The sequence below is a fragment of the Cariama cristata genome, unplaced genomic scaffold, assembly GCF_000690535.1.
Source record: "Cariama cristata isolate BGI_N322 unplaced genomic scaffold, ASM69053v1 scaffold7487, whole genome shotgun sequence".
In the NCBI taxonomy this organism is placed as follows: Eukaryota; Metazoa; Chordata; class Aves; order Cariamiformes; family Cariamidae; genus Cariama; species Cariama cristata.
Window position 1 is genome coordinate 1,503 of NW_009627024.1, and position 24,041 is coordinate 25,543.

The 24,041-nt window shown below is 45.5% G+C and overlaps 1 protein-coding gene across 1 annotated transcript in view; it reads right to left on the reverse strand.

Annotated features, from left to right (window-relative positions):
- Positions 1 to 17,909, reverse strand: part of A1CF (APOBEC1 complementation factor) — a gene marked incomplete at its 3' end in the record, with an annotated part of 18,619 nt that extends 710 nt beyond the window's left edge. The window contains exons 1-9 of the mRNA XM_009704286.1: positions 17,811 to 17,909; positions 14,420 to 14,554; positions 14,101 to 14,231; positions 12,384 to 12,622; positions 9,026 to 9,190; positions 5,482 to 5,579; positions 4,308 to 4,578; positions 2,576 to 2,784; positions 135 to 271 (exon numbers count right to left, since the gene is read on the reverse strand). Coding sequence (XP_009702588.1) covers positions 135 to 271; positions 2,576 to 2,784; positions 4,308 to 4,578; positions 5,482 to 5,579; positions 9,026 to 9,190; positions 12,384 to 12,622; positions 14,101 to 14,231; positions 14,420 to 14,554; positions 17,811 to 17,909 — 1,484 coding nt within the window. The remainder of the gene's footprint in view (positions 1 to 134; positions 272 to 2,575; positions 2,785 to 4,307; positions 4,579 to 5,481; positions 5,580 to 9,025; positions 9,191 to 12,383; positions 12,623 to 14,100; positions 14,232 to 14,419; positions 14,555 to 17,810) is intronic.
- Positions 17,910 to 24,041: the final 6,132 nt, after the last annotated feature.

Below are 24,041 nucleotides of genomic sequence, written 5' to 3' on the forward strand. Positions count from 1 at the left end.
AAAAAAAAAAAAAAGACAAAAAAAACCACAAAAAAAAGCGCTATGCAATTGTATTTTGAGGAGAGATGCTAGGTAAAATGCTGTTTAAAAAAAAAGAAATCTTCAAACACAGAAAAGCTCAGATAGTTACGTACATGCTGGGGTTCTGGCTGGCGAGGGCAGGGATGGTGATTTTGTATAGGAAGAGCTGTCTTTGGTCTTGGCCGATTGCAGAGTGGAGCTGGTAAACAGGCTGTCCCCAGTTGTTTTTCTGGCAGATTTCTTCTAAGATCTAGAAGGGAGAAAAGGGATTTTTTTCCTTGGGTTAATTGCTGCGCAGTAGCCGTCTCGCCCGGCTCCAGCCCCTGCATTGGTCAGCCTCCTTCCCTCCAAAGGGTTTTCAGGGGTGTCGTGGCAGCTTCCTCAAGGCTTAGCAAAAAAGATATAAAAATCAATGGCAGACAGGGTGCTACATTCACCTCGAAGTAAAAGATTCATCTAAATGTTTTATACTTTAAAAATCTGTTTAATTCCTGAGGTTAATTATTGCCCCATTAAATTGGACGTCTTTGTCCTTTCGCTGATTAGCTGGTTTATGCCGTTATCGGTGTGGTTTTCTTTGAGTTCTCTCCAGAAACTCTATCTATGCAGTTCTGTTTGACAGTGCTAAAACACTAGGGTTGCGTTCATCTTCACTGCTCTGTTGGCTCCCTGGCTTAGTGGGTTACAGTGCCTGAAAAGTCCAAATAGTCATCTTTTTTTTTAAAAAAAAAAAAAAAAAAAAGTAAAAAAAGAAAAAGGGCTGTGTTTCCATCCAATTAATTATACAGGCTTTAATAGGCAATTTCTGCCTCCAGTTTGAAAGAGAAATGCTGAACCACGTTGCCCCCAGCCTTAGCACAGCTTATTCCATGATAATTGGGAATCACTGTCCAGAAACGCTCTTGCTTTGGCTTTGTGTTTCTTTTTTTTAACACACTGAGTATATGCTGTCCCAAACGGGTTTGAAAACAGCGTGTTGTTCCTGTGCCTCCTTGTGAGCGGTGATCAGACCAGTTATTTTTTTTCAAGGAGCTCCACCAGACCTGACACTCAACTGAGAAGTTGTTGGGTCTTGGGGCTTTGCAACGTTGGCCATGCTGCCAGCTGGGTCAGATCGGAGACCCCGGGTGCCTCCAACCTGCATCTTTCTGTGGTCTACCTTATTTAAAATTTACACTTGATTTTATTTAAAATTAAAATGTAAAATTTAGATGTTAGTGCTGCTTTTAATTTTGTAATCGTAGCTCCAACCATTTTGTAGTGCAAATGAACTAGTTAATTACATTTCTTGACTATGGCAACACTTGTTCCCTACTTTCCCAACGCCTTGATACAGATGTCGGTTTTATGATGTTACATCAACATTTAAATGCTCAACAAGGCAGATCTACTTATTAACACCGAGCATCCCAGCTAGGCAGCGGGAATGCAATCCATCATTCAAAGACGCAGTTGAAATGGTCTCAGTGCTGACCAAGTTGACAGGTATTAATGAGGCTGTCCTATTAATGAGGCTATCGTGAAGCAAGATGTAGCCACTTAAGACCTGCTGTTGTGAAATAGTAGCAGTGGGGGGATTAGGGAGCTCAGCTACTGGGAAAATGTACCCCCCAAAAATTAGTGTTGCAAGTGCCTGGTGGTGTTGCTGCACTATTTGAAACACGGGCAGTGGGGGGTTGGCATGGATGGGAAGCGGAAAAAACGAATTTCACCTGCCCTAAGGCAGTGCAGCACCACTCGGACTATCTCACCTTTCTTATATGCTGATAAAATAGAGTAAGGGGACTGGGAAATTTTGTGGTGGGGAGGGGGGAACCACTTCCCAGTTTTCTAGGGGAGAACAGGATGTTTTCATAGACTTGGGCAAATTGGATGCTGTGGTAGTTGAAGCGTTAACAGGCAAAGATGTGCTTCAAAATTCAGGGTGAAGTTAGTTTCTCATGTTGCTTTCGATGATGCAAGGGGAAAGGAGTTGCTGTAGGAGCTGGACCCTCAGAAATTTGCAGAATTTGTTCTGGGTTTGTTCCCCTCAGCCCTCATCCATCCATCTGGATCCCAGTCCCGCACACACAACCACATCAAAAGCCTCCTTGAGCAACCAGAGTTGCTGGGCTGGGTTGTGCAGGCAGTCGACATCTCTTTTCCCATAAATTATTTTAAAATGCACATTATTTTTCTATATATGTGCATTCGTTCCTTGGTGAAGGCCCAAGCTATGCATCCTGTTTATCAAACCCATTTTGGGTAAGAATTTCTTTACCCTCAGTGCCTTTACGGAGTGACAGCCATAGCTGGATTTCATCTTACACCCATGGGTGTTTATGAAAATTCTCCTCTAAGGGAGAGCGGACGCTGTTCTCCAGCGAAGCAGGTGGGTATTGCAAGATGCAACTAGTGGTATTTTATTTTTTTTAACGTCTTTTGAGATGCAAGAATGGTTTTAGTGATCAGTGCCCAGTGCAGATTCAAGCAGGGGGCCGTTTTCCCCAAAGCATTTTGGGCACAGACAATCTTTGGTCGGGATATTGACTCTTCTTTTTTCTCATGCGTATACCTGAGGAGCGAGTTTGATGCCTTGGGGCTTTAGCGTGACGTGGTTCATCGGCGTGAGCTCCATTCCTGGCAAGAGGTCGTAGAGTTTATCCTCTCCCCTCTTTTCTCCTTTGAGCTGGTATCCGCGCCCCAGGCCCGCGTACGCCAGGTAGCCGCGACCTCCCAGTCCTCTAACTCCCGCAGCCCCTACAGGTACATTCATGTAAATTTCTAGGAATGTAAGAAGGCATTAAACTGAATCAAATCACCGGAAAAATTACCCTGATTCTTGCTGAAATGGAAAAGTTAGCCCCACTCGCCGGGTTTGGGAAGAAGATGGGCAGGAGCCCCCCCATAGACTGCTGCTGGGATAACCCGGACTCAACGTTGACCTCCTTTCTTTTTGGGCATGTATGCGTGGACAGGTGAGTTTTTTGGGGGGAGGATCCTGCTTCTTTCTGTCCCAGTTTCCATCTTCTCTGGTCAGTTTTGATTTCATGATAGCTTTCTACCCAGATTTGTAGTTGAAAGGCAGAGAAAGGACAGCTGGTATCCCTTGCTACCACCAGTATAATTTCACTTTCTTGAGGAATTTAGAGTTTATACAAACCCTTGCTTATATGAACCAAAATCCTTTTTTTCTTCCCCCCATTACGCTTCTGTTTTTTCTTGGGGAGCCCTGCTTGGGGTCTGGGGAGACTGTAAGGCAAGAGAGGGCTGGTGGGTTATCACATCTGCACCCTTCCCAAGGCAACCTTCATAGAAGCTGGTTTCATCCCTGCGGGCAAAAACATGGAGAGCGGCAAGGGTAACTCCTGCTCCCCTGTCCCCTTCCTTGGGAAGCAGGAAAAATTGGCCAGCACAGTCCTTGCCAGTCCTACCGGGGTTACACGTGGGGTCCCAGCCTGTCGTGGGATCCAGCCATGGGCTTGGGGACGCAAGCTAACTGTCACAGACATCATCTTTGGAAGGAAGACCAAATGGGTAGATTTATTTATTTTTTTGCTAACCCTCAAGCTTACTTCTGCCCTTACCAAACGATGCCTGCAACGATATTTAATTTGGGGGTGCCTGAGTACAGGGATTTGATTTGGTCCCAGGTGTGGTGACCCAAGATCAAAGGCAGAGTCCCAGCAGCTTTCAGAAATACTCTCTGTTTTCGTAGACCGCTTATTATTAGGTTAATGATCCCCTAAAAAAGGAGTCCATCTCCTAGAGGACACAATTAATGGCTTTCTTGATTTCAGCGCTGCTTCCCTACCCTGCATCAGGGCAACGTGACCTCCTTGGGAAACTCTGTGGCTTTGGGTCAGAAAACACCAGGACTGGTAAAACTTTCCTTGTGACCTTCAAAGCAAAGCGGAAACACAGCAGAGAGCTGTGCTGGTGGCTGGTTGAGGGAGCTGGCTCCGAAGGGGGCAGGGAGGAAGAAAATTTGGTTTATTTGGTCTTCCCTGCAGGAGCAAAACCAGGAGGATTTGTGGTTTATTTACACTGGACCGAGGACAATCTGGAAGCTCTTTCAGGCTTGCTCTGGGAAAATGGTTATTTTTTTCATGCCCTGCTTAATCTGCTGGAAGATTGCTACGCCTTTGGGAAGGACACAGCCTAAAAACTGTGTTTTCCATCCCTTTCTGAAACAGGTCCAGCATCCAGATCAAAGCCAATGCCCTCAACAAGAATGTTGGGAGCAGCCACCCAAGTCCCGGAGGAGATATTTTGCTAGACCTGAGTATTGGTGTGATGGGAGTTACCTCGGATGGACGGGGGGCGGATGATGCTCCTGTTGCTGAGCCCCTTGGTGGCGGGGAAGTGGAGGTTGGGGATAGCTGCGTAGGCTTGGGGTGCGTAGAAAACCGGGGCGCCCAGGTAGGTGGTGGCGGGGTCGTACATGTGTCCAAAGGCGTAGGTGTATTCTCCTTGCAGCATGGTACCTCTGCCGCCTGTGCCTCGGGTGTATCTGACGTAGCTGTCTTTGTCAACGGGTTTGGCTAACGTCACCTCGATTGGGGACCCATCCAGCACCTTCATGCCGGGGTGGTGGGTAAAGAGCACGGGAGAAGCACAAGTGTAAGTCTCCGAAGTGCACAGGGATTATCCGCCCTAGGGAGGCAGTTTCCCCACATGGTTTGCTAATGGGACAGGAAGATGGAGAAAACCACCCCAAAAAGCCAAAATCTCCCTCCCACGAGTGGAAGAAGGCACTGGCTGGGTGAAGGCTTAACGTGTTGAGAGCACGTAGCCCTGATCTCAGCCGGGAGAGCCTCCTTAACCAAATTAGCACTGTTGTGAAGCCTTCAAAAGGCTTGGCTTCCCTGCAAAGTAGCATGTAAGTCAGCAAGATTATATGTGCTCCTACGGAGAATAGCAGTAGCGCTAAAAATAGGAGCAGGGTTAACACCTCTTTGGGAACAGCTCTTGCATTACAGTGCCGTGAATTACATGCAGTGCAAGAAGTACTAAATACGGCAGCCTCCTTGCAAATCCGCATCTGAATTTGCAGCAGATGTTTTGGGTTGACCTTATTTGTCCCGATTTGCCATTCATACGCTGCCCTGTGAGTGTTTTTGTTGGCAGATGGAGAACAAGGATGTGAGTGTGAGCCAAGGGAACCCGTCACCCCTCGTTTGCTAGTCCTTGTTTCGGCTTTGCTCTGCTTTTTTTTTTTTTTTGTCTGAGCAGTGAACTACAGTCTAAGCTGGGCAAGCGTTTAGCACAAATGCAAGGAACAAGAAGCCAAAATGAACAATTTGTGTACATCAGAGCTGCCGAAAAACAAATTCAAAAGCATAAAAGCAGCCTGCAAAGAGAAAACAGGGCTAACACCTTCAGGGTATTTTTGTAGCTAACAAACCAGTCAGCTTTGTTTCAGCTGTATGTAACATACTGCACATAAGCCCCAATGATTAGCATTTACGGCAGCTTTACCTTCCCGTTCAAGGCTTTCATAGCTTCCACCGCATTTTCTCTTTTATTAAAGTGCACAAAGGCGTAGTCTCTAATTTTCTTTACTCTCTCTACTGCACCTGCAGAAAACGTTGGAATATTTGTTGGAAACGGGTATTAGTTGGAAAATACAGATCTGAAGGAGCAACTGTGTTGGGTTATGAGCCCTTGGAGAGCAAAGGCTGACCAAGGGTAAAAGAACAAGAGGACGGTGTCTTCTTACCTCTTAGGATGTATATACCATGGAAAAGTAAATATATAACTGTTTCAAGGCAAACTAGAAGTATTTGGGGTCAGACACCAGTAAGTTTCCCATTAAGCTGGAGTGGTTTTCTCCTGTCCAAAATGCTCTGTTGGACACTACCTTTAGTGTTGCATCTCCCTTCTGTGACAGACCACCCAGACCGGATGGCTGAGCAGGACAGGCAACAGCCCAGGATTTGGTGAGCTACAGGTAACATCATCATGTGACCATCATGTCCATGGTTTTGTACGTGCATCATACATGCCGCTTGGAGGTAGCTTCAGGAAAGCTGATGCTTCTGCCGTAAAACAAAGAGGCTCTTCTCTTAACCATTGACTCAGGATGTTCAGCAAGAACGAGCACCCAGTCCTGCCTGGGACAGAGCAGCCCCGAGCATGGGGATGGGCTGGGACCGATGGGGCAGCACATCTGGCCCTAAGAAACAGTCCTGTGGGAGTTGGGCATCCATGGGATGGGGACCCAGGGGGTGAGGGATCCTTGTGCCCAGGGATGACCCGATTTTCCTGGACATGGCCCCAGTCAGCCTGCTGCAGCTGTGGTGTTAGCCCTGCTGGGAGCTGGTTTGGGCTGGAGACCCCCACCCTGGTGCCTCCAGCCTGAATCTTTCTTACACCTCTGTGACTGCCTAAAATAACTGTCTTCTTGTTCTTCTTTTCTATGTCTGTCCTCTATAGCTTTCGCCTTCCCTTGTCAGCTGCTCTGCTGCCGGGAACTTCTCAGTACTGAGATACTCAAACTAGTAAGTTTGCCTCCAAAATAACCACACTGGTCCTATTCCTCGCAGTCACAAGCTTTAGACATCCGCCTTTTCTTCTCTAATTTTTCACCTTCCCCGCTCCCATGGATCGGGAAGCACATCGTCAACCAGCCCAGCCACTGAAACTATAGCACCTCCAAACATATCCTTTGGAAATATGGCTAAGGGATGCTGAATGATTCTTCTGTTGGCTTCGTACCCCTTAAAGCTGAATGGGTGCACAGGGAAATGTCATATTGCTGCAAAAAGCACTTACTTAAATAACTGCAGGAGAAAATATATTTCTTTGGAGTTCAGAGGGAGTCATTAGGAGCTCCAGTGGGCTAAATGAAGCCTGTCCCAGCCTACCACAGGAGCAGCCTGCACATCTTCAAAATGACAGCAAAACGGTAAGTAGCACTTCGTGTCCTTCTGGGATTGGAGGGTGATTTTCTAAACTTGAAGTTATGGGAGTTATATGCTGATGCCTTGTTTACAAGTCAAGGCTTTAATGAACTCTCTCTGTGTTTTGAAAAAAAATCCCCCTTCTGCCTCCTGAAGAGTGCTTTGTGTTACTGATCCTCACCTGAGCCAAGAATCTTGCTCTCCCCTGCTTCTGCCTCTGCTGAGGCAAAGCAATGCGATACCCACCCTCGGGTCATCTCCACGGAGAGATTCTCCATGTGGTGTTACAGGAGATCACGACCTTCCTGCTTTGGAAACTTTGCCAGAGATGCGGATTTTTGCCAAAATCTCTAGGGAGCAAGGGCAGGGCTTTTCAGTGAGACAAGCGATGCATATCTCTATAGAAGTCATCAGGCACTGAATTTGGCACAGATTTAAGGGGTGATACTTGTACTATATTAGAATGTGAAATGCATAAGCAGCATTCCTGGTAGTGTCGATGGAGCCCACAGCGATGTGGTAATTGCTCTGTCATGGGCACCTCTGGATCTTAACTCCTTTGGTTAGGATCATTTTTTACTAAATGACTTGTTATTGTCAAAATAGCTTCTTAATGTCCTGGATCAAATGTAGTCTTCAGGCAAGCCGTACTGAAATGCGACACAATCAATAAGGTAGATAACCAAGGGAGGGCAAGGAATCATTTCAGATCCTCGCTGACCTTTTCTGATTGCAATCTCACTATAACTTAAACTGCATTTGCTCTCCCCAAAACTTAGGTTTTGCTGCTCTGATGCACATTTTTTTGAAAGCATGGCACAGCTTTAAAAAAAAGCATTCCTGATTTTATCCACAATAAATAAAGCTGTCCATTAAAAAAAAAAGTAAAAATAATTTCCAGTGTGAGAAGTAAAATTATAAAGCGAAAATTAAAGATGATACAGATCTTCTCTTGTTACACTAGAAAACTTGTCTTCCGAGCAAAGCAGATGACTGTTACCAAAGTGTCAAAGGGGTATAAACGTGTTTCTGGGGAGTGTGAGCAGTTCAACGTTCAGGAACAAAACTGGGTAAATAAACGAAGGAAACAGTTAAGAGAGTGGGATGATACCTATTTAACTCAGGGGTAAAATGGGATCTCTAGCAGCTTGGTGGTGGCTACAAGTATTAGCCAAAACCATTAGGAGGACAGAAAACACTCATAAGGAAACCTCATAAAGACCTTTGCATTGCAGCCTGGTACAGAAAAAGAAATGTATAGAGCAGAAATGAAAAGTTAGTGAAGGAAAAATGAAGCTCTGTAGCGTATTTTTAAAAAATGAATAGAAGGAAGTTAATAGGAACAAGATGAAAGGCAATTTCACATTGCCAAGCATAAGTTACTAATGCCTAATGGACTGTGTGGCTTGGAGAGCTGCAGAAATGGGTTATTTTTACTTTGTTGGTTTTGGGTGGAATTTCCTAAAGCTGAAGCAACTCAGAAGTAAAATCTCCTTTGAAAGCCAGCAGGATTTTTATTCCCAACAATTCTACTATCTACTTGAAAAATGTCACCCCTAAGTGCATGTAATATACACCACAAAGGAACAGTCATATTCTGCATTAAATGATAAGCACTGATTATTCACAAATTTACTGAAGAATGTGGGGGTTTTTTGTATGAAAATGATAGAATTCAGAATTTAGATAGATTAGATAAAAAGCATTTGTATTAAGTCGCTCTATTTCTACCATCATCCCTTGCCATAGAAGAATGCTGAAATCACCCAGCTGTTACACCAATTCTGTCTTTTTCAGAAAGACCGAAATAATTCAAAAATTATTTTTATTACACAGGCATTCCCATGCAGCGTTTTGGATCTCTTCCAGTTGCCAATCATCCTAAAAATGTTAGTAGTGTTGTTGGCTGGAAATTAGGCAGCCCTTAATGGGATGACATGATGTGCATGTTGAGTGGGAGCCTTCAGCCTAATGATTATTTTTGTGGCATTACACATGAACAATTTACAGTGGAAAAACACTTATTTTTACCTCTTCCTTTGGCATTTTATGAATGGAGAAATATTTCCATTTTCAGTAGCAGTACTTATTTAGGAGCTACCGTCTCAATGGTTTCCTACCTGGTTTGATGTTGTTGAACTCCTTTTCTATGGTCTCTTCAGTGGTCGAGAGCATGAGGTTCCTCACGTAGAGAATTTTTACCGATGACATGGTGTCTTCGTCCACCTCCACTTCTGGTTCTGCCCAGTCAACGGCGATAGGGTGTCCCCACAACTGGATCCTTCCTTTAAAGAAATTACCATGGTCAGTGTCAGACAGGCCTTGGTTCCTCTTACTTCTGCTCAGAGACTATTTCATGTGCAATATGAATAGCAGAATAGGCCAATTCTAGAAACGGGGCCGAAATAAGCCTTTCTAGCCCAAAGCACGGCTGCTTTGTTAACTCATTTCCAAAAGCAGATGGTCACACTTAGAGCGTGCTCCCACTAATACCTTAGATGCCGGCAGAAAAGCAACATTCAGAATTAAAGACGCGAAAATACGGCGTGATTCACTAACGTCCGCCTTCCCTGGAGTGCTCTCTAAAGGGCAATATTTTAATGAACTTTCAAAAATCCCTGTTGGTGGCAAAAGTTTCATTCCCTCGATAACAGGAAAGAGATCCAGAAACCCCAGCTGGGTAAAATGAAATAGTAAAAGCAAGGATGTTTCTGTGTGCAAGTATTTGAAGTTATATGGTTCCCACTGGGTGAAGTTGCAGCAGAAGTAGTAGAAAGGAGGGACACAAAAAGTAACGAGGCATAGAACAGGGTGTGGGTGTGGAGGAGAAGCCCGTGGGCTCTGTGCACACTGAATTGAGCCATTGAGGGGCAGAGAATAAAAAGAGCCAATAAAGAGGTAGCTAAAGGCAATGTTGTTGCCATATTAACACGTTGAGGTCCACAATCATTTGCATTGAGTCACCCGATCTGTTCAGTAATTGATTAGTCAATTAGTGATATTTAATAGGTAATGAAAACTGACCGCCACAGCTTTGTCTCAAAGCTGTGGGAATCGCAGTGATGAGCAGCAGGACACCTCTACGGAGTGATGGTTTCCTCACCTCCTGTCTTCTCCAGATGGCACATCTTGCGGGGAGATCTTCCTCCCTTTTCTCTTCAGGAGTGGTTGAAATCTGGCCACCCACCAATATCCAGAGCCCCAAATTTCATCTGCTCTATCTCTGGCCTACTTTTTCTCCAGCAATTTTAATTGGCCCGGCAGCTAGTTCTTTGGATGTACAGAAAGGACCATTTTCTGTCTTAGCAGCATGGTAAGTGCTAGCTATTCCTTCAAAATAATGAAATTAAATGTCTGGCTCTTCCGCAAATGTTCCCAAAAGAGTAAGTGGGTCTTTCTGTGTTTTTTTCTTTCTTTCTCTCTGATCTTCATGACAGGAAGATTGGGTCCTCCGAGGCCTTAATTATGCTAAAATCTAGAACAAACCCAGGGATGCCCATGCCAGTAGAGGGAAAATGAGGATCCTGCAGCACGTTCTTGGGGAGATCTAAAAAAAAAGGCAGCCTATCTTGCATCTCCGCTTGGATAACCCACCCAAGATGGGACAGGAGCTCCAAAGCAGAGAAAATTAGAGGGTGAGGGTAGAATCTGGAGACCTGTTTTTCTATATTGGAAGTGAAAAAATTATCAGAATAAATGGAAAGAGGCTGCTCCCTGCTAGGAAGGGTCATGAATGAACCAGGATTTGTGGAGTGAGGTTGGGCTGAAGTTCAGCTTTCAGCACTGCCCAGTCTGACTAGGGCTGTTGGTGACTGGAAACAGAGAGATGGCTGCTAACAGCACCCAGCTGAAATGAAAGGCCATGTGCCCCTTTCTGAATTGCCATTTTCTGTTCAATAGTGGAATTAATGACCTGGTTGACTTGCAGCAAGATGCTAAGCTTGGTGCCTGCACTAGCTTCTTGTTAAAACCCAGTCTTCCTCCACCCTCTTGTTTGGGGTCTCCTGTCCAGGAGACAGGACAAAGTTTTCATAAAAAACATCTTCCTTTTTGAGCATTTCTATCTCTTCTACAAAGCTCCCTCAGAGAACAGCGAGGTTCAGAGTAAAGGAAGCATCTTGATAATGATATTCAATCTCACATCCATCCAATGCATCAGCTGGAGACATAGTCAATTCTGGCTGAAACTTTTTTCAAGTTCCTCCCATATGTTTGCAGCATCAGAAGACTCTGGCTCCTGCTCAGGCCTTTGAAATTCTCCAAACTGTTTACCGAGGTGTCCCTAACTTGGAAATCACTAGTGCATTGCACATGTCTGTTCAGGGTTACGTGCTCGTTCCATCTGTCTCTCTGCCTTTGCTCAAGATTTCAAGTGCTCTGCTCCCTCAAGGCTGCCGTCGGCAGCTGTGGCTGTGCCTGCTCCTTCCTTCGTTCTTGATATAGAAACCGTGGAAAAGTTGTGCTGAAGCACAGACCAGCTGAATGTGCTCCCACAGCCAGGGAGATGCTAAACTGATGCAGAAAATGTAGAATTAAAGGAAAAATAGTCAGTGTGCGATATCCCACAATAGTTAAGTGTATTCAGCGCTTGAAATCGTGTTCATTTTTTTCCAATAAGAAAAAAGGATTTAAATAACTCGGGATGTTTCATGGGCTGTCGTATAGAACGTGTGAAAGGCGGCTGGTGGGTTATGAGCAAGGCTCAAAACAGAAGGTTTATTGCATTCTTTCACCAGCAAGTGAGCTGGGTTCAACAAAGCAGTGCAGGAGCTGCTGAGCGTGAGAAAATTGGTGAAATCACTGAAAATGCACTTAATGTCAAGTGAATCCTTCATCTAACACCCGCCAAACCTCTCTCTTCTTCACAGTGGTCTTTGAACGTCCCCCAGCGCTAAATTGCATAGACTTATTCTTTATACTGTTTAAATCCTAAAGCAGTTCTTCATTTGAAGTTTTCTTCCCACATGGACAATATCCATTTTCAGGAACACCCTCAGTATTTTCTCAAGATTGAATATGTTCTTGGATGCTTTCCTGACTGATTCTCTTTGAGAGGCCATAATTGAGGCTATATTTTTTATATATATTTTATATATGACCCAAGATAACCACAGAATGACACATATCCTACAACAGAGCCGTACGGCTACACACAGCTAAATCCATCTAGCTGTATTTTTAATAAATGCAAGCTCCTGAATGAAAAGCACAGCTAACAAGCATGGTGCTACATCAGGATCTGTAATGAATTGCCCACCCTACACCCCAGAACCAGGGTGACTCCATCAGCCAGCCATGGTGCATTGGGGTCCCTCCTTGCTCTGAGTGTCTCTAGCAGCCAAGAGAAGAAAATCCAGCAGCGTTCGCTTCCTTGAGTTCATGGGTCCTCTGGAGACTTTGGTCTCACCGCAGCACAATGTATACATAGGTGACCTCTGAGATGAAGCCATCCCTACCACCCTCACCATCTGTACTAACCTGGGAGCAATTTTCTCCTGGCCATGGCTGCTGCCCGATGGCTTTCATATTCCACAAAAGCGAAACCCCGGTTTTTGGTTTTATCGGCTGCACTAGGGTAGACAATGACGTCCACAACTCCGTCTGTGACTTTCTTCATCTCTGCTAAAATTTCCTCCCTCTTCTTCGTTTTGGGGATCCCTCCCACAAACAGGCGGCAGTTGTCCACGCTGGCACAGACACCGAGGAGACGCCCATTCCTGAGTATAAACAACATTGCTGGTTTGTCAGGAGTCAGGATCATATCTCAAAGAGAGGTAAAAATTAAAATAAATCCCCCCCTTTTGTCCCAAAACACGAGGTCAGACACAAGACCTCCTGCTCCTGCGGCCTGTGTTGTTTGGGGTATTCAAGCCGTCTTGCTCAATGCAAAAGCTAACGTGAAGACTGCCGCTCTGCTAAATTTGACATCAAAGTAAGGCAGCACAGTTGAAATGAAGGATTTGAGATCAGGGAGAAACCAAAGTCAAATTTTGCTTTTGCTTCCTGGGATTCTCCCTTTTGCTATTTGCAAAAACGCCTGCTCCCAGGCAACTGTACCTGCCACCCACGGTCACACCAGTGACTCTTGTGTTGCCACCAGTATAAGCCAGGATTCACTGTGATCACCAGTGACTTGTAGCTTCCCAGTCACCATTGGCCCTTACTACTGAGGTTTTGGGGGAAAGAAAATCCCTTGTGATGGAGAGACAGCATTTGGGGGCTTAGTGATGCCAACTGTTGTGCAGACCCCAAAGTAAAAATTTCCTTACATGCACCTTGCTCACTTATTTGGGGTCCAAGTACCTCCTGTAGGTCTCGAGAAGTTAAAAATTTCTTTAGAAGAGTCTTTGGAACAAGGGAAGTAAGCAGAGGAGGTGGAAGTAGATGAAGCCTGATGTTTAAGACCATCCAACCCCTGATACAAACCCCGTTTCCAAGCCCTTTCTGTGTGCCTTGTGACCTGCTCATCATTAGGGCTTCTGGTAAAGTGATTTACAACCAATCTTTTTTTTATTGAAACAAAAATGGAAGCCATAAAATTGCCAGAATGGTTTATCTCCAAATGCTACCAAGCAGAGGCATCTACTCTTCCCACTTTGAATTGGAAAAAAACACTAAGTGTGGTTGAAATCAAAACAAAACGTATTGATGGGCCCATATGTTGATGATTTCTGTGTGTTTTGTTCCAAATTTCTAGTCACAAACACGAGGGTTTTTTCTGTTCCTGTCTATTAGGAAATGTCACTGTTTTGCCAATTGGTTGCCATCCTATTTCACCATTTTTTGCAATCGCTCTGTCTCCCAGAACATATCTGCAGTATAGGTCATTGGAGGGACTGTGAATTGGAATAAATCACCAAAAAAACAGCCCAGAGGGGAACGTGAAATAAATAGCAATGGTTAGGCAAAAGTTAATTTGATCCAAAGCAAAATATTTTTTCCAGTCTTCTGGAAGATTACTTTTTTGTAAGGAAGAAATCCCTGCAAAAGATTTTGGCTCTGATGAGTCCTATATACTGCCTTTGTACTATGGCATAAAGCAAGGACTGCATAGGGCGACAGGAGGTGATTTCCTCTTAAAGCTTAGGTATGTAAGTAACCTTCCTCTGGGCTGCAAGGAAAACTATGCCTTACATAACCAAATAGATTAACATACACGATTTAAAGTTGATGTGAAGGTGTTTGCCACGCTTACCTAATTTCATAATTATTGAGTTGCTTTATCGCATTCTTCGCCTCCTGTTTATTCGAGAAGGTCACAAAGGCGTAGCCTCTGTTGTTGCCATTAAAGTCCATCATCATTCTCATTTCGTAGATTTTGCCAATCTGCAAATAGGAAGAAAAAGGTTTGTCAGCAAGGTGGGAGGTGTTTAAACAAGACCGAGTGCTTCCTTGACTATACCACGTCAGAGCTCCACCAGTAACCTGGGCCAAATCTTCTCCGGTTCAGCCTTGAAAGGCAGCTTTGATCGTCACTGACCTCTGCAGTAAAACTACCCACCAGAAAGTCTTACTTTTTCACACAGTGGTATAAGTTCATCTTCAAAGAGGTCTCGGGGTAGTTTTCCAATAAAGATCTCGCACCCCCTCTCTGGCGGAGGGCCATCCCAGCCAGGTGGTGGGCCTCCGTATTTCCTCTGCCCATTTTCCTGCCATGGAGAACAACAAAAGAATGATTTATATATAGATTTTAAATGCAGATGTAACCAAGACCTTCCCAACAAAACACACTTTAGACACGCTCCATTACCAGTGGAGCGGAGGCAGACACCCCCCTTCCCTTCAAGAAGCAACTCTTTACAGATTCATCAGAGATGAGGTGGTGTGCACCGGCTGCCCCACTGCCCTATCTGTACTGAAAGGCTTTGATAACCCACTTAGCATGGTGATGTACTGGAGAAGGCTCTGGTTTGTACTAGCTGAGTTTTGCTAAGGAACATGCATCAGCGTAGGCTCTGCAACTCAATTGCTACTTCAGATGTCCAAGATGGAGATGGTCAAGTACCTCCTTGGAAAATGTAGGTCTTCTTGGTTACGGGAGGTGAATCTCTGTGGACTGTGTGTTAGTTGTGGATTGTGTAATACAACACTTGCAAGATGTATAACTTATCACGATTCTTTATCCTTTAATTGATGGAGAGCTTCCTACTCTACAGATGAAAGAAAGGATACTGGAAGGACCACGTTTGAAAGCAGAATGACTTTTTGAAAGCAGGACTTTTCAAAAGCAGAAGGCATCTGGACCTCAGAAGGTGCAAACATAGGGGAAAAATTGCAGATAAAGGCAGAAAGTTGGAAAAAGACATGGACAGAGTGAAAGGGGCCAGCCAGGGAGCCTGAGGCATCGTCAGCAGTAGGTGATGCTGGAGTTGCTCAAAGTCGTTTGTGCCAGCAGGTGGGCTTAGCGAAGAGGTAGCAATGCTTGGCACACGGCGCGGTGAGGACCTGGGCCTGGAGATGGGTATGGAGAAATGGTGAACCCCAATGCCCACCCCTTCTTGGAACCAGGAGCAGTGAAGCCCTTTCGCTCATTGTGCCGGGCATTTCAGAGGGAGCCCACCAGGCAAGGAGGTCTGAGCAGAGGAGATGACAGAAGCAGCCCCACAGGGAGGACAGAGGTGGGTCAGCGACGGTGGAAGGCCGTGCAAGGGACAAAAGACGATGCCTGCCTATCGAGGAGTTTCTTTAGGTAGGGAGCAAGTCTTGGCTCCGAAAAATACTCAAAGATGTGAAGACCAGCCAATATTTCCTCTTTTTGCTGTGTTTTTTGAGTGGTGAGTGTGTTTCTGCTCTCCTTTCCTATTTTTAACCATCTTTCTTGTATTTCTTGTTCTCCTCCTTTCCTTCATTCTCATGCTTGCTTGCTTGCTTTCCTTCTTACCTTCCTTCTTTCTCTTTTTCTCCATCCCTCTCTTTCTCTCTTTTCCTTTCCTTCCTTCCTTCCTTCCTTCCTTTCTCTCCTTCCCTCTCCCTCTCCTGTCCTGCAGCGATGCCCTGCTCTCGGAGGAGCTAGGACACCAGTTGTTTTTCTATTTTTGGCTCCCCGATAATTTCTGTAGTCATTTCCCACTCTGGGATTATTCCAGGCAAGTGAATGCCGGTATGGCTGACTTAAGAGGAAGGCCTAAAGCATGTCGGCAAACAGGGATCATTGCAGGAAAATAATATACCACGAGCTCTTTCAGTTTTCCTGAGCCTGTAACAGGCCCTGAATCGTCCATGCTCGTTCCCGTTTTGCAAATGTTTCGGCATAGTGACGGAGTCACAGGGACATTTGAATTTATGAATAACTTATAGCAAATCTAACAGGAAGACCATGATGTTTCAGGCTATTTTTCTGCCCCCAGTTTGGCTGAACTGAGCACGTTGCTGCTGTGGGATTTTTTTTTTCCATCTTTCAAGCCATTTGTTAGGTGAAGACAAAAAGTGATGGTTGTGTTTTGTGTTGTTGCGGTCATCTCAGTCTTCACTGGTGTGTCGGTTGGAGGAATGCTGAGCTCATCAATAATGGTCTGAAAATGGTCAGCGGAGTCTTCTTGTCGCACGTTAAGCCAAGTGAAAGACAATCAAACAGTTCTTTTTTTTTCATTTTGTCATTGTCTGTGGGAGCTGGTGTGCGAGGAGACACAGCAAGAAAAAGTCTTCCCTCAAGCTGCAGTGGCTTCGTTTGTGGCTTGCAGGTGGCCTCTCAACAAACTCATCTTGACAAGGTGTCTGGAGGGAAGGAGGACTTCATCATCCACTTCACAAAGGTGAGTGACCCTGGCATGCCTTGAGGAAGAAGGTGTTTGGCTGCACCAATAGAAGTTGGAAGAAAAACCCAAAGAGATATAGAAAAGGGAATTAGAAGAAAAAAAACCACAAGATAAAATAGTAAATTTGGAAAGGTAGGGAGAACGAAGAGGAGGGGTGGGGCTGGGGGTTGAAATCTGTGGTTTAGGAATGAGCTGTAGCCAGGTGTGACAGTATGAAAAACTGAAGACTAGGATAAAGAAAGCCACAGTAAATATAAGACATAGAGAAGTTATTTGTCTTCTGGGTCAGGTACAGCAGAAAGCCCCCTCAAGGGCGACAAATCCAGCTGCTGGCCTGGTCCTGGGGTGCACACAGGAGTAAGGGCTACAGGAAAGTGCCTTCTCCCAGGAGTCTCAGTTTTTGCTTTGGGCTGTTGTGCCCTCTAGTGCTATGCAAAGCAAGGCAAAGTTCAAGGCAGCCACTTGCCTAAAATTCAGTGTTTTCAGTTACTCCTTCCAGGATGCAAGGTGGTCATGTTCGTGCCCAACACTTTCAAAAAAATAGACGGTTTTGGTCATACTAACTGAGAAAGACTGCTTCAGATGGCTTTTGAAGGACATGCCCAGTCTCCACCTGCCCTAACCAGAAGAGGCTTTGCATTTGGAGACCTTGAAGACTAAACTGGGAGCAAACCTTTGGTGTTTGGGCAAGTGAGTCACCTGCCTCACATGCACCTGTACTTGTGCAAGGATCTGTACAAAAAGCAGATCTGGTGGTGACGTGTTGGACTTCCGATGGCCAACTCTGGACCTATGCTCTTCCTAAACTTTGTTTAGTGGCTTTTCTTTGCTACGCTACCGCTGCAGCCATGGCTTTGAGACAGCAATCCCAGCCTTTCCCGACATTTAGCAGTGCTCATGGGGTTTTTTTGCACCCTTATCATAATTTGGCATCAGGCAGAGAATTCCTGGAGGAATAAAATCCTGCGTCATAAAAGACAGCATCTACGTAGTTACGCGCAGCACACATGTTAGAGAAAAACAGAGAGAAGAAGAATGAGCAAGGAGCGCTTCATGTGTACAGATTCACTGCTCAAGCCCCCAGTGCAACGCATCGCGTCAGGATGAAGCCAGACACTGCGCACAAAAGGTCGTGACCGTGAGTTCCTACCTGGATCAAATTATATCCCGTTCGCTGAATTAACGCACGGAGGGCGGCTTCTTTCTGTGTGCCGGTCAATCCATCCCCGGATTTGTGATTTGATTCCATTGTGAGTGATTATCAGCAAAAAATCAGGTTAATTAGGGGTGCTCACTGCAATCAAATTTAAGATAAATTAAATAAATTAACAGGCCTAGGAGGAGAAAGTCCACCCTCCTGAGAAAGTTAATAGGATTCTTCTTCCTAAATCAGTTATTTTGAGATGAAAACAAAACACCATTGACTGTGGAAAAAGCAAAAATACCCCCCTCATATTACAGGAAAATAAATGGCATTTAAACCCACAGTCAGATTTTGGATAGCACTCCAGTGAGACGCAGAGGGATGTCGTAATATGTCGATGCACGTGTCTTAGAAGGGAAACACCTGGAAGGTGCCTAATCCTGCTCTGAGTACACGACGAGGAGTTCTTTATGCCCTTGCATATGCTGGGAAGGGAATCTTGTACAAGCCGTGTCTGGCACTTTATGAGAAACAAGACCTAGGTCCAGATTTGGCCTATTTTTAAAAATCAAGAACATGGGAGAACTTCAGATCTGTATCTAGGTTCAGGGCTGGAACAACCTTCGGTTCAGATGTTTTGATTCAGAGCTGTAGTTTTAGGTCATATCTAAATTTTTTTTTTTTTTTTAAGTTTTGGTTTTGGGTTGAAAACACCATAAAGCTGAAATCGGCCTCTGAATTGGGTTACATACTGGCAGAGGGACATTTATAAGATGGATTTGCTACCTATAATTTCAGGCTGCGCCGTTTTTCCTGCATGTTGAGCTTTGAGCTTGTTCAAAAACCGTTTGTATGAGCTAGGCATAGAAACAGGGTCTGCGGGTGCAACGTTAAGCTTGAGGACTCGTGATGAACGGCTGATGCTGAACACCAGCAAGAGCAAAACCAGTTGCCTCCTTGGGATCTCGTAGCCAGGGCATGTGCTGTGGCTGGTAGGACCAAGAACTTCATAGTAGGAAATCGCTAAATCATGCCATCCAAAATTATTTTTATTGCCTTAAACTGCTTTCAATTGTACACAGGTGGAGGCAATGAAAGGCAACGGTAACTCCCAGGCTTGCTTGGAGAGCAAACAGGGCCAAAAGGGGCCTGGGTGGGTGTACTGGGGGTGTAGGGGATGGGGGACCCTGGGACCTCTCATGGTACAGGGATGGGGAAGGGCATGGGATGGTGGTGGGGATGCTGGGCAGGCGAGAAAGGAAATCTGGAGGAGCAGAGGTGGGGTGGCAGAAAGGTGGAAGGAGGATGGATTGCTGTGGCTGCGCCCTGAGCTAATGGCAAATTTTGGGGAGAGGATCCTAAACAAACCCCTTGTATAGTAGGTCCCTTGATGCACGTAAGGAGCATTACATATAAATAAATGCAGGTAAAGAAGTGCAACGTATCTGGCTACGGCAGATTTTCCTGAGCGTGCCACCATGCTATGAAAATAACAAAAAAGCCTTTTCCAACAACCGGCTGTTTAGCGCCAAAAATAAAAAAGTGCCTCTTTTGGGTTCCTTGAGGGAAGAGGTAAGGTTTGAGGCTGGCCACTGCACCTTTGGACATTATTTCCTCTGTGCTTCTATATCTTTGTACCCTGCAAGACTTAAACAGATGCTTTAAATTTAAATAGATGGATTATTCTCGGCACCAAAAACGGGGCATGAGCCCGGGTGTTTGGAGGATCTCAGCCTTGTGTCACCCAGGCTCTGCCACACTCAGCTCCAGAGACCGCGACTTCAATGCTTGGAAATAGAGACATCTCTGTAATGTCTGTAGTGTCGATTTTGGAGCTATTTATTGCTGAGACCCATCTGATATATATATATATTTATTTTTTTTTGCCGTGCTCCCAGGTTCTCCGGTGTTTTAATTACTACTGATGTGCAAGGGCTGGGAGATGGACTGTCCACTGCAATAGCTCTCTCCTGTCTCCAGTTCCAAAGTGAGCGTTCTCTGCAGCAACTGGAACTCGATTATTGGTTTGTTTTGCCCTTGCTGAGCGCGGCAGCAAAACCCCATTGATGCTTGTGGTTTCTGTGCCCGCTGACACCTCCGGAGCTGGGGTTCAGCACGGCACGGGGCAGGATTAGCACACCGCTGTGCAAAAATAAGTTGGACGCTTTCCCAGGCTGTTTAAGAAGTAACAAGCAACTGTTTAAAAAAAACCCCAAACTTAAAATCCAAGTTGGTTTCGCAGCCTCCCCTGCCTCAGCAGACACCCCCTATACGCACCCTATAGAGGAAAGCTCTGGTGTACTGCAAATTTTGCCCCTTATATTTTTTGCTTTTGCTGCATCCTGGTTTCATCAGGGGTTTGAGCGATCAAATTGCAGCACTTGGTGCTAATTTGCACAGTGCTCCACGAGTCTCTGTTAGCCCTTAGATCTGAACTCGAGCCCATCCTCATGTACCTGAAGGCCAGGACAGAGGTGGGGACAAAAAGGGACGTCTACGCTATGCAGGTATCTCTCATATTCACTGCCTTGGCTTTTATAAATTACTTTTTTTTCTCTCTCAGGTCTATCAGCACCTCAGCAACCCTTTTCCCGACAAGGAGGCTGTCCCGGGTGTCGGAACGCGGAGGCAGGCAGCGGGCTGTCGGCAGCCAGCAGGCACATCGCCCCGTGCCGGCAGCGTCTCCGCTCCGTGCCGGGAAAGCGGTTGGACTCCAGCCAGACAAACCTCGGCGGATTTCCATAGCGGCTGAGGTTTCCAGTCTGTCCCCAGCCCTGACCTAGATAGATGAGTAGTACAAGACTTTTTTCTCTCCCCCCCTCCTAAATTGCACTATTTCACACTGCACTTCCCTATGGGCTGGGTGTCTCGGCGGCTGCTGCTTTGAATGCATTTGCATGCGGAGCCTTAAATGCTATACGTCTCTGTACCTCTCCTCCGGGAAGGAGTAATTTCCAGTAACATCTCACTCCAGGTGATGGTTTCATGCTGAGCAGTGAGCACAAGCCGCGGGGCTGGGGGATGTACAGGAACAGAGCATCTCCCTGGCTGATGCATTTACAGCAGGAGCAATATCCCTTTTCAGCTTCTGCCTTATTAGATAAGACCAGGCGAGCTCCTCTGGGCTCTTCTCGTAAAGCATCCTGCAAATTTTTTAGGCTCTAATCCAGCATGTCCAGACATCGGTGTACTGCAGGATATGCTCAAGCAATCTACTAGGAATAAGGGAGCAAGAGCGTTCAAGGTTGCACAAAATCCAGCGTTGGAGACTTGCATGCGGTTTTTTTTGAAAATGCTGGAAAAATCGGCCGCCGTGCTCTTGGGGTGTGTGTTAAGGATGATGTGGCCTGAATCTGTGCTCAGTGTTTCCACATGCTGCCTCTTTCAAAGAAAACCTGGTCAGCCCCAAGGAAACAACCCTTCCCCATGCGACCGGTGGAGGATCCCCATCCCTGGGGATGCCCCAACTTGCCCGGACCACGGCCCTCAGCAGCCTGAGCAGCTGCGGTATCGGTCCTATGGGAGGTGGGGTCCGACTGGAGACCCCCCACCCCAGGGGACCTCCGGCCTGAGTTACTCTGCAAGTCTCCAGTCCTGATTCAGGAGGAACATGGGAGGTCAGGGCTGGACAACGCTGCACATCCAGGGCTTGGACGCGCAGGTGGACAACCCAACACATCGCCCAGATCAGGCTTTGTAGCATCACTCTTAGAAATTAGGTTCCTCCTACTAATTACCAGCCCAAAGACATTCACAACTAATTTATAAGCCTTGTTGCTAGACAGCTTTCCTCCGTCAGTTGAATTTCCCTGGGTTGGAAACAGAAATCATACCTCTCTTTTTTTAAGAGGTATAAATCCCAACACAACAAATCCCACGCACAGTAAAACAGGCTTTCCAGCCCCCAATCTTCCAAGCACCTCTTCTCTGCTACTTCTCTTGGCCTGAGGACATCTAAACATCTTTTTGAACAGGGCGCTTTCCCACCTCTGCCACCCAAGGATCCATATCCATCAGTGCATCCAGACTGTTTCCAGGATTCAAGTTACGGTAGGATGTTTTATTTCTGAAACTGGTGGGATTTCAGCACTTTCCCGTTATTCCAGGCATCAGCCTCAGTCCTTGCAGCAGTGCTGGTGTGCTGGGCTATTTTTTTATTTTTTTTTTATCATTAAGGATAAGGGAGGAGAGCTGCTGTCACAGGACCTGGGGAAACATGATTACTTTCTCTCCTTCTTTGTTCCCTGGGCCATTAATCAATTAACAAATCCACCCGCACAGGGGGGGGAACCTCCCCTTCTATGGCTGCTGTTGGGAACTGTGAATGACTGCAGCAAATGAAGGCAGTATTTTTAGCACTATTTAAAAAAAAACAAAACAACCCAATCCAACAAAACCCCTCAACCGCACTTAATAGAAATTATTGTTCTGGAATTCAACCCGTAAGGGGTTTGACTCTTAGATGTCTTGCTGTTATGCTGAAAAGAAAAGAAAAAAAAGGGGGAAGGATGTTGCATTTTATGCAGATGTTTATATTGAGATTAGGACCGTCAGAGGTGCAAACTCTCCAGGTGTGTTTCCTATTTCATCCTCACTTTTGATCAAATTTTTAACAACGCTACCAAATTGTCATGATCACAGACTGAAGAACCCTGTGCCATTAGAAAAGGAAGATAGTGCTTTTATCTTAAATCAGAGCATTTGATTTTCCTCTCTCCATTGAACGCTCTCATTTATTTGGGGTTTTAATTAAAGCTCTAAAACACCGAGGCAAAAGGTATTTTTATGCCTAGCAAATCCTATATCGACAAGAAACAAACTTATTACAACATTGCTTCGCTTCTCCGTGACTGTTTCTACCCATGGTTTCCTTGCCAGCTACTGCAGGCAGATCCTATGGCTTTGCTCCATCCCACCAGGAGCAAGATGAATCCAGAAGCTTTTACCCCAAAACCCACAGATTTCACTTCACTTTTGGGTTTGCAAAAGGCGGAATCGGTTTCCCCATTCAAGGGATGTCTCCCGTGCTGGGATTTTTGTTGAGAGGAGGAAAGGTGGTATGTACATCTGGACCCGGTTCTCTTCCCCCATCGCTTTTGCACCCGGAGCCTGTCCCTTCACAGCCTTTTTCGGGGAAACCTGGTTACTGTTTCCATGAATGAGATAACGAAACCGTGTTTATCCTGCGCGGATCAATACACCTTCATGTTTGCATGTGTTGAGCCACTTGCATACATTTAATGAAGGCCGTTTTGCACCGGTACCCACCCTGGTGCAACTGCTCCTCACAAAGAGTAACAACCTTTGTAAAGACTGGATAAGCATATTCACTCTTTACCCTTAATAATCCAAATAGGTAGTTACTAGAGAAACTATTATCCTTTAGGTTATCAGCTTGCTTTTCAAGGTTTTGGGTTTTTTTCCCCTCCCTCCAGGCTCGTAGCAATATATATTCACATATATATATAAAAAACACGAAGCATTCTTCATATTCATCCTAAAAACAGATGCTTGAAGTTTCGCGAGCTGCCACCAGCTCTTTGCTGGGTGAGACACACTGCGGGACGGCGTCCGATTGAGCAACGCGACACGAGACTTTAGTCCCTTCGCTTTCCATGGCGTAGAGTTTTTTTCCAGCTCAGGTGGTCCCACGGAAAGTGGGAACTCCTAGGCGTTTGCAGGAAAGCAGGATAAATCTGAAGCAATGGAAAAGTGCTGCACGCTTTGCAGCACATGAGTATGGGGAAAATATTTCATGTATAAACTGGCAAATTTTTTTGCTTATCCTCTTTTGCTTGGGAAGTGGTTTCTCTCATTGAAATATCTTTTCTCTCATGCACGGCTTTTGCAGCTGTTTTACTAAATGCACACAACATGCCCCAAAAAGCCCTTTCTGAGGATGAGGGGTGCCTGACGCTGAGCTAAGCCCCCTTCCCCCCCTTTTTATTTGCAGCATCATGTGCCAGATGCTTTGAAGCCAACCTCCCTCCCGTGCCTGCTCCCACCTGAGCCTCCTAATTCGCCCATGGAAAATAGCTATAGAGAAGCGTTATGTATTGGACAGAAAGCCTGCTAGTTTGAAAATATTAGAGAAAACTGAGATGTTTTAGGAGCAGCGACTGCCTTTGATATGGTGACCGACCTTTTGCAAAGAGAAGGAGGAATAAGAAGTCAGCTGGGAAGTTCTCTAATGATTAGCCCTAGAAAGTTGCGCTTTAACAAATCGAGACTGAATTA